General features: G+C 33.8%; 1 protein-coding gene across 1 annotated transcript; it reads right to left on the bottom strand.

The window, feature by feature from the left end:
• Positions 1-9,915: 9,915 nt before the first annotated feature.
• On the bottom strand, positions 9,916-10,877 carry LOC100956556 (olfactory receptor Olfr180). The gene has a single exon (XM_003784021.2). The coding sequence runs from the start codon at positions 10,875-10,877 to the stop codon at positions 9,918-9,920; it is 960 nt and encodes a 319-aa protein (XP_003784069.1). The 3' UTR covers positions 9,916-9,917.
• Positions 10,878-11,240: the final 363 nt, after the last annotated feature.

The raw sequence follows: 11,240 nt of genomic DNA, 5'->3' as shown, positions 1-11,240 counted from the left end.
CTTTCTTCAAGTTCTGGAAAAGCACACTATCTGAGGTTGACAGAGTGATGTATAAAATTACATTTGACCAAGAAACTTTGATTACAGCAAAGACAATGTGGTAATAGGCAATGACTTATACACGTTTTCTTTCTTTCTATTTTCAATTTCAATAGATTTACTGGTTATAAATGGTTTTCTTACTCAGATGAAATCATACAAATCATACTTTTAATCCACAAAGTCAGTGTCACTCTAATACCAATACTTGAATCATGTACATTGTACCCAATAAGTCTTTTTTTGTCACTCACTTCCTTCCCACTTTCCTCCTTTCTGAGTCTCCACTGTTCGTCATGCCACTTTGTATGATTCTTAGCTTAGCTTCTACTTATGAACATGCAGTACTTATTTTTCCATTCCTGAGTTACTTTATTTAGAATAGTGACCTCCAGTTCCATCCATACTGCAAGAGGCAGTGTTTTATTCTTTTATATGGCTGAGTAGTGTTTCATGATATACACATACCACATTTTCATTATCCATTCACTAGTTGATGGGCACTTAGGTAGAATCCATATCTTTTTCACTTCTGAATTATGCTGTGATACATATTTGAGTGCAGTTGTCATTTTTATAAAATGACTCACTATCCTTTGGGAAGGTACCCATTAGTGGGATTGCTGGATAAAATGGTAGGTCTATTTTTGGTTCTTTGGGAAATACTAATTTCCGTATTTACACTCCCAATAACAGTACATAAGCATTATTTTTTCACTGCCTCGAAGACAATGTCTATTGTTTTTTGACTTCTTATTATGGTAATTTTGGTCATTCTGGCTGGTTGAGGTGGGGTTTAATTTGCATTTTAATGACTACTAGTGATGTTGAGCATCTTTTCTTATGCTTTTTGGTCATTTGTAAATATATATCTTTTTTTGTCTGTCCATGTCTTTTGCTCATTTTAAAATATTTCACATTAATATGAGGCTAGCAATGATTAGGTTACATTGCTTGCACTTCTAAGATATAGTTTAAGCTGTAGTTGGGCCCTTCATCAAAGGTGTTTGCAGTATACCCTTACATTGTACACATTAAGTGGGAACTTACCAATCCTCCTACCTCCTTTTCTTTCCTTCCCCCCCTTCAATATAATTATACTTGTGTTTTTTTTCTAGTGTAGGTGCATAGTTGCTTTTATATCGGTTTTGAGTATATTGAACACTTGCTTTTCCATTCTTGTGATACTTTACTAAGAAGAATGTGGTTCTTCTTCTTCTTCTTTTCTTCCACCTTGCTGACTTCTTGAGTTTCTTATAGATTCTTGTTATTAGTCCTTTATAAGATGTGTAGTTTGTGAATATTTTCTCCCATTATGTAGGTTATCTATTTACTTTATTGTTATTTCCTTTGATTTGCAGCTGTTTAATTTAATTAAGTCAATTTATGCATTTTTGGTGTTGTTCTATTTGCTTTGGGGCTCATTGCTTAGGTGAATGTTCAGCAGAGTTTTTCTTAAGTTTCCTCCTAAAAATTTTTATGGTCTTATGTTTTAGATTTAAGTCTTTAATTCATCTTGGGTTAAATTTTTTATATGGTGAGAGGTGGGGATCTAATTTCATTCTTCTTTATGTGGCTATCCATTTTCCCCAGAACCATTAATTGAATAGGGTATCCTCTCCACAGTGTGTGTTTTTTTTCAGTTAAGTTGAGAATTAAATCAATAACTTTATCCTATTTATAATAGCTATAAAAATTTATTCTTTTAGAATATGCTTAACCAACGTGGTGAAAGATTTCTACATAGTACTCTGTTTCTATCATATATAAGATCACACAGAAGCTCATGATTTAACAAATAGATAAAATGGTTTTCCTAAGCTAAAATTGAAATCTTAGAACTTCATTCTCCAAAGAGACAAACATTCCTCCCACCAAAGCAATGATAACTATATGGTAAGACGTCCTCAGATGGACAGAAATAGTATTTGAAACTACAATCCAAGAAAAGTTAGGAGAATAATAGAAGTCCTGAATATATTTATTGAGATTGAAATATAACTGGGAACATAGATCTAGAAAAGTGAAATGGGAGATATATCTTTGTAAAAGTATTAGCATTTTAAGATAAAAAGCAATTATCTGCACCTTCGAGTAGAAAGACAACTTCACTTCTAAAGAAAGTAAAGCAAGTTGTCATTTGGCTTTTCAAAAGCAAAATATAAACAAGATAAATGTGGATCCACATTTTCAGTAAACTCAAAGGGAAAAATGTAAGTCCAGATTCCTTCCCCCCGCCCCCATAAGCTACTTGTAGCAAGGAGGGGGAAAGAAAACTCCACCCACCTCTGGCTGGAGGAACCCACCCAGGGACATCACTCTGGGGGCACAGTGAAGCAGGAGCCAGTGGGGAGGTCTAGAGCTGAGGAACACCAGCACAGAAGGTGAGTGCTTGGGAATGGATGGGAATCATCCAGCTAACCCACTTGTGGAGGAATGGGGACAAGAAAGGGGTGAACTGTAGTTTTTTTATTTTAGGCTAATCTGCTCACTTGGGGCAGCCTTTGAGGACATAAACAAACAGTTTATGTGTTTGAACAGCATTTAGGAGCTGGAATTGAATACTAGATGGGGGTAGATCTCCCATCAGCTTGATTGCTGGCTGGCCACTGCCATTGTGGCAAGGCTATATGGGCAGAATAGTCTGCAGGGTCCTAGGGCATGGCTGATTTTGGCACACCTGCTCAGCTTGGGCATCCACCCTTGGGGTGAACTGAGCAGCCCTGGGAATTGTTGTCAGGGGTCACTGTGTGATATGTCTCCTAAGGAATCTGGCAAGAACTTTAAGACCCCAATCCTACAGGGACTGAATGCTGATTGAAGGCAACTAAGTCATGAGGACAGGATTAATCTCTTCTTTGAAACTTGAGAGTGGCTTCCAGCCTTAATTTTTCACAGCAAACAGCATATGTTCTCCATCTCCTAACACTACAGTGTCACCTAGTCTCCAAGCAATAGATTCATTTATATGCATAGTTATACATATATATATTTCTTTGTTTTTTATTATTTTTGATTGTATTGTAATTTTTTTATTTTTACTTTATTCAATAGCAGGAACTCCTCCATCTTTGTTAAGGTTTTCAAGCCTCTTTTATTCTCTCTTTCATTTCCCCCCCCCTTTTCTCTCTTTCAGTAGATATTTTCCTACTATTCTCATCTTTCCACATAAACTTCCACACAACAGCTTAGATATCCCCTTTTGGATTTTTTGATATCTTAGATAATGTATATTTAATTTTATCCATTTTTTTTCTTTTCTCTGATTGCTGGGGGAGTCATGGCATTGGTCTGTCTGGGTGGGGTGATGGCATTGATCTGCCTTGAGGAGGTCACAAGCTCTCAGTCTAGGGTACCTCTTTAGCTTAGCATTTGGAAAGACAGTGTTGTCAGGTCTCCACTGCAATGTACTACTAAATTTCTAAAGTTTTTGATTTTTTCTCTTTACATGTTTGGTGTAGGTGGCAGCTTCCTTTTGTATAGCAGGTAAGGATCTCTTCACTTCAAAGGAATGGTCCAACATGACCCCCCAAAGTCCTAGAATTGTGGGTCAGACAAGGGCATGGTATTGTACAACCCTATTTCTCCTGTCATTCTCTTTCTCCTCTTTTACTCCCTCTTTTTTCCTTTTTCTCTTCTTTCTCCCTTCTCACTCTTTACCCTTCTATTCCTTTTGGCCTTATACCAAAAGGCCACTTCAACACTTAAGCTCGGAGACAAGGTAATTTAAAGTGAAGGAGGCAATCAGAAGAAAAAAGTAGGAGAAGGAAATGAATAAGAAGAAAAAACACTTGAGGAGGAGCCAACAGAAGACTTCTGGCAACATGAAAAACCAAAACAAAGCAATCCTTCCAAGGGACCATGAAACAGCTACCACAGAGGACTCTACCTATAAGAATTAATGGAAATGACAGAAAGGGAATTTAAAACATGGATGGCAAAGGGAATAAAAGGAATTAATGACAAAGTAGAAAAAACAGAACCAAAAACTGGATGAAAGATAATGCAGAATATAGAAAGGATATGTGGAGTCAATAAGGGAACTTAAAGATGCAGTAGAAAGTATCAGTAACAGATTAAACTGTGAGAAGAAAGAAGTTCAGAACTACAGGATAAATCTCTTGAGCTAACCCAAGCAGTTGAAGAGGCAGAAAAGAAGCGAGAGAAAGCAGAACATTCACCTACAGAATTACGGAACTTCATGGAGCATTCAGATATATGAATTGTAGTGATCCATGAAGGAGAAGAAGAATGTCCCTGAATGGATAGGATCCTGGGCCAGAGAAGGACATTAGTGACAAATTGTTAAAATCCAAAATAAAAACTGTAGTTTAGTTAATAATATTGCATGAATGTTAACAGCTCATTTTAGATGTTCACATCTAAAAGCACGTGGGGGAAGTGTAGGTGGGAACTCTCTGTGATCATATAAATTTAAAGTGAATAATAAAAAGTAAATAAAAATTATAAACAAGTAAAGGGAGAGTGCTAGAATAGAAGATGCAACTCATTGACTGCTATTTTGCTCTCTAATTGTCATATGAGAACTAGAGGTAGTCAAAGAATATAATTTAAAGAAGAGAAAACAAATTTGCATCATGAATACAGAAACTGGGGATTGGGTATTTAACAAAAGTATTAAAATAAGGGTAATAACTAAAACAAAACTATAAGCTATCTTAACTACCAAAACAAATATTTTAAGAAGCAACTAAAATGAGCTATATAAAGAAACAGTAAATCTAATACAGTTGGAAAATATTAAATGAAGCAATATGACAGAATTTGGACCAAACACATCAGTCATTGAAGTTAATATAAATGAATTTGACTGAATAATTACAAGAAAAAAAAATTTAGATTTGCTCAAAAAGGAAAATCCAGTTCTATGCTTTGTACAATAAACATAGATAAAATACACTTACTCAAAAAGGATGACTCTGACTAAAAATGGATGAGTATAGATGTATCAGATCAAGTACTAGAAAAAGTTTCAATACCCATGGATATGAATACATACAACATATACACACAAACATATAAAGCCATTGGAATAAGAAAGGAAGGAAAATCAGGGCATGTACATTTGTATCTGATTTTTTATTACTTTTTAAAAGAAATACAGTCAACATAGATCAATAACCAGTGAAAATTTTTACTTATAGGACCTCTCTATGGTATGTTTAATTATCCTAGATATCACATCTCAGAAAGTGAGAAATCTTTCATAGACCACTGGATCCTAACAGAAGGACTCAGGAACAAATTTCATGTTTTTGACTTGAGTTTCTTTGGGTTAATGAATGATAATTATAATGCATTTAATTAGAAAAAAATATAGAATTTGAGTTTGTAATTGCAGTTTTTAAAGTGTTAATGATTTTTATAGGTATTAGGAAAATACTTATTCTGAAACTGGTATTTAGGCTCATTTATTCTTTGTTATGTAAATTTTATGTTTATATACTCAATTTGTCTTCAATGAGAAAGTAAAACTTTTAATTTTTAAAGAGAAAGAGAGAGAGAGAGACCAACAAAGAAGGAGGGAGGGAGGAAAGCAAAGACAGAAAGAGAAGAAAAAAAAAAGAAAAAAAGAAAAAAGAAAAAACAGAGAAGATATAAAGAAAAAACATGAAATAGAGTCAAACTGGAAAGAAGTAATAAAATAAAGGATAAACAACTATCTAGAAAAATTGTGAAAAAAAAAATGTTGTCCAGAAGGACAAAATGGAAAGGAAATCTGAATAGCATGGAATTTCTCAAAAGCAACACAGTGTGTTTGAATATAAAGAAACGCTGCCTCCAGAACTCAGAAGGAAAATTATTTCTAATCTGGAATTTTAAATAAACCAAATTAATAATTGTATGTGAGGAAAGATAGCCAAAGAGCAGTCTTAGCTAACTGAGGGAATAAGCCATGAAGAGGAAGATCAAGAGCCTGGAAATGGAGTGCTGTAGCTAAAGTAGGAAATCAGAAAGGGAAGGAAGTTTCAGCTAAACTAGACTGGAGCAGGACAGAGGCCATTGAGAAAGAAGCTTCCAGAGTAAAAAAATAATCTAATATCATTGAGTTTTTAAGGAATATATTTGAACTTGAATAAACAAATGGGGCAAATAAAGTTTTTATTAACTTTTCTAAAAGTCCCACAGATATAGAGAGAAGGCTATGTAAGAGGTCAGTTCATACTCTGAGAATAGACCAGAGACTAGGAGAGTTTCAGGCCACGTTTAATGATAGAGACCTGCCTGGGCAGAGCCAAAGATGGCGTCTGCCCTAAGCGCAGGTAACGAACTCTTTTATATGTGGTTCCACTGCTGGCTGGAGGATTCTGGTGAGCTTGGGGGTCTTACAGCAAGAATTTCTGGGCAAGCCAGAGCTAGCTAGGCCCTTTGTGGTCTTTGTTCTGGGACGGGGGAGGATAAGGCAGGACAAGGTCTGTGTGTAGCCACTTTTGACCCTCCAACAATATATAAGCATGGTAAGCATGCTTTCAGAGGGGAAATATTTGCGTGTCACTAATACAAAGTGATTATTGAATTATGAAAAATCATGTCATATCATTAAAGATGAAGAAAATGAAGGTGCTACAAATAGATAAATATTTATTTTCCATAAACAGCAATTTGCTTAATATGTCTACAATTGATACTGAGTAGTACAAAGGTAAATAGTTGGAAAAATAACTTAAAATTTATAGGTTAATGTAGCTAAAATGTATAAGTCATAGCAGACAGAAAACTATAGTTTTTGCTATGCATCTTTTAGTACTATTTTAAAAATAGGTTTTCAGTTTGATGGAAGAAACAAGACCTAGCGATTGATAGATAAGTAGGATGACTTAACTTATAAGTAGGATATTTCAAAATAGCTAGATAGTAGGATAGTAGATAGTAGGATTACTTATCTTATAAGTAAGATATTTCAAAATAGCTAGAAGAGAATAAATCAAATATTTCTAGTGTAAAGAAAATGCAAATGCAGTGTTTAAAGTGATGGAGTCCCAATTCCATGGATTTGATCTTTACAAATTATATGACTGTCTTACATTATCCCATATATGCTGAAAATACATAATTTATTATGTATCAAAAGATAAATTAAATTTTAAAAATTGGTTAAAAATATAAATTTAAAAAACAAAAGAAGCAAAAACAAGAAGACCAGTTTGAAGCTACTTATATTGATATTATTTGGGTGAAAGATGGAATAATGTGCAGGTAGTGTAAATGGAGAGATTTGGCACATGTAAGATATATTTCATTGGTGGAGTTGACCGACCTTGTGAACGTTTGATTAGGATAGGAAAGAGAGAAGTGTAGGCTTACTTTTAAATTCTTTCTTGCACTATTGGTTGGAGTATGCTACTATTGTGATGGTGACCTTGTTCAGGGAGAAATTCAAGACTTATGTTTTAATCATGTTAAATTTGAGATGTTATTGTGACATTCAAGAAACTGTGTGACGTATGCAGTTGAACACATCAGTCTGGAGACCAGGGGTGATATCAGAGCTGGAAATATACATTCTGTGCCATCTTCATACTGAGGATATCAAAAGTCATAAAAAATAGTGGGATCAAATAGGAAGAAAGAAAAAAGAGAGTGAACATCTCATATCTGAACCTTATGTGACTCTAACAGTGAATTTTGGATAGAAGGAGAGGAGTCTTCTACAGTCAAAACTTATTGTCACTTTTAAAAATGTCTTCTTCCCTACTGGGATATAAATGGAGGGACTTGTTACTGTCTTGTTTAGTTGTTAAAACAGATAAACTAGAAAAAGACCTCTCTGTGTATACATGCACTTGTGTGTATTCATTTATAAAAGAGAGCATAAGAAATCAATGAGTAGGGGAAGAGATAGTTAATAAATGCTCTGGAACTACTGGTTAACCAAAAATCAAATTTTAATTATCACTTTACATTTTAAAAGGAATTCCAGAGTGCAATGTATTAAAATTCAAGCTATTAACAAAGAAAAGTTACACATTTTCTTTATGAAATATACCTAAATGTGGAAGTGGGTATATAAATTTAATGTAAATTAAAAAAAGATAAATATTTACCCAACAGCTAGGACCACTAAATAATCATTTCTTTTCTTGCTGATTTGTGATGCCATTTTTATTTTATAAGGGAGTTTATTTCTGGATTATCTAATTTATTCTGTTCATCTGTTTATTAATTCTCTATGTAAAACCAAATTGTTTTACTTATTTAAATTTCATCACATATTTTAATATGTAATACACTGAGTTTATTGTTTTATTATTTTTTATTTTCTAGAAAATCTAAAATTTTAGAGTTTTGCCAGGTTCCCAAAGAAGTCCTCCTTCAACATTTATTTGAATTAAATTAAATTAATCTCCAATAATTTTTGGAGAAACAAGGCAAATAAAATTAAAATTTAAACTTATGCTATACACTAAATACATTCCAGGAAGAACAAAGAATAAAAAGGCAAAACCTTAAACATCACAATTTGTTAATACATTCGTGGGTTAAAGGGCACTTAGGCTGTTTCCATGTCTTGGCAATTATGAATTGGGCTGCAATAAACATTCTGGTGCAAATGTCTTTATTGTAAAATAAGTTTTGATCATCTGGGTATATACCTAGTAGACAAATTGCAGGATTGCAAAAAAAAAACCAAAAACTTAGATACCAGAAAAAGCAGGAGGAAAATGAAGAGGAATAGAGGATGAAGAAGAAAAGCAAAGAAAAAATGCTTGACAGTAAAATTTAGATTAAAAAGGAAATTCTGGACAAAAAAAAGCACAAAAGATTACATAAAAAAATCAAAGAATGTATCCAAAATTAAAATGCTTATAAATTATAAATATCTAAACAAACATTAAAAAACTATCAAAACATAGAGAAATTGTTTGCCACAAATAGTCACTATAGTTTAATATCATTTCTTTGTGAATAGTGGTATAAATAAATGAGAAAAAATAGTAAGACAAAGAAAATAGGAAGACAACTCATTTTTTAAAAAAGCATAGATACTAACACAATTATGTACAAGATTATGTACATAAAATGTTGTTACATCTCACTATTACTTAAAAATGTAAAAATAAAACAACAATGTCTTCATTAATATGTTTATTGAGTGCTTAATTTGTAGGCTGCTATTTTATATTTCATAATATACATAATACATAACATGGTTGATGCCTTCAGGAATAAAAAGAATCTTAATCATATTTTGGGTTAAAGTATGTCTTAATTTTCTCTGTTCAATTTGTTATAGTTCACTGTTGGATAAAACTTTATTGTTTCTGATATAGAATACATCAATTAGTTTGCTTGTAGTCTCTTTCTCACCAGACTAATCTCCACATGTCTACCAGGTCATTTTTCTGAAAGAAATTATCATTTCCCTTTTTCCACGAAATTCAAAATGTTTCAAGTGCTCTACATATAATCAGATATAATTTCTTCCATTAACTAGAAACCATTAATAAAGAAGACTTCTTCTACACGTTTTAACACTTAATTGATGCTATGTTGATTTATTGAAGCTTAGTATAACCCCCTTTGACATAATAATATGGGAGTTATGACACTTAGTAATGACAGTTAACTATTGAATTTCATCTGATTTAGCCTAGTTGTGAAATTTGGATTAAGATCTGTCAAGGAATTTTGATATTCCATTCATATAATTTTTAACAAACATAGTCTAATGATTTAGAGATTAATATTTGTGTAAAATGCAATTTTGTGTTTTTAGACCCCTCCCTTTTTTGTTTCCAGCTTTTAGCCGGGGCCGGGTTTGAACTCACCACCTCTGGTATATGAGGCTGGTTCCCCACTCCTTTGAGCCACAGGCACTGTCCAGCCCCCCTTTTTTATGAAAACATTTTAATAAATTAAAATCTATTTGCAGTGGAGGATGAAGTTTGTTTAAAAATACTATAATTCTTCATCATATTTTTTAGAATATTTATTACCTCCTTATTTCTCAGGCTATAAATAAAAGGGTTTAGTAATGGAATTACTATGGTGTAAAATATTGCCACTGGTATATCCTTATCCCCCTTTTCTAATGGTCGGATATACATGAGAAGACAAATGTAGAATATTGAGACAGAGAGAAAGTGGGATGCACAGGTAGAAAATGCTTTACCTCGCCCCTCCTTGGATTTCATTTTGAAAATAGTGAAAAGGATGGAGACATAAGAGACCAAGACCATGGCAATGGTAAAGATTTGAATTGGCATTGAAAAAATATATATCATTAGTTCATTAATAAAAGGATCAGTGCAAGAGAGTCTATAGAGTGGAAGTATATCACAGAAAAAGTGGTCAATTCTATTGGACCGGCAGAATGTTAACCGTAATAGAAGCCCTGCATGAATCATGGAATGTAGGTTACTAGCTATGTAGGTCCCTATAGTCATCTGAATGCAGAGCTTCTTGGACATCTTGGTGTGGTACTGCAGTGGGCTGCATATGGCCACATAGCGGTCATAGGCCATTGCTGCCAGAAGAAAGCAGTCTGCAGTTTCGGCAAGGCAGAGAAAATATAACTGGGCCATACATTCATAGAGAGAAATCCTTCTGTCCTCAGAAAAGAAGTTCTGTAACATCTTGGGGGTAATGGCACAGGAGCAGCAGGAATCCATCAGAGCCAGGTTGCCCAGAAAGATGTACATTGGTGTGTGAAGACGGTGTTCTGTGTAAATCAGGGCCACCAAACCGAGATTCCCCACCATGGTGATCACATAAATGGCAGAGAACACCACAGACAGCAGGGTCTTCAGCTCTGGGTGGTCTGCAAATCCTGTGAGAAGGAGCTCAGCTGTCAAAGAGTGATTTTCCTTAATCATTTCTGGCTCCTTTCCTGAGACATATATTGCAAATAAATCAAATTTAGATTCTAAAGCAGAATGTGTCTAATGTGTCTCCCCCTTTAATTTCCATAAGCACAAAAGCGAAGAACCTCTTTTTTAACCATCTTATGCTCTTTCCTAAAAACCCTCACACTCACAGTAGGACAAGTCATTTAAAAGAAATGTATCATACCTTGTGTACACAGGGATGTCTGGAAATATTTATGTGAATTCCCAGGGGAGAAAAACATTTTCTTCATAAATTATCCTATGCTGACACACAAATTTATGGTCAGTATATATAATTTTCTGTTTCTAAAATTAAAAGACATTTTCTTATGGCATCTTTTTCTCAAGAAA

This window comes from Otolemur garnettii, unplaced genomic scaffold (genome assembly GCF_000181295.1).
Source record: "Otolemur garnettii isolate 467f Iridium unplaced genomic scaffold, OtoGar3 scaffold00009, whole genome shotgun sequence".
In the NCBI taxonomy this organism is placed as follows: Eukaryota; Metazoa; Chordata; class Mammalia; order Primates; family Galagidae; genus Otolemur; species Otolemur garnettii.
The sequence above is the reverse complement of the archived record's forward strand: the minus strand, read 5'-3'. Positions and strand labels throughout refer to the sequence as shown.

Excerpts from the sequence above, each read along its gene's own strand:
- LOC100956556 (XM_003784021.2), bottom strand. The coding sequence starts at position 10,877 with ATGATTAAGGAAAATCACTCTTTGACAGCTGAGCTCCTTCTCACAGGA.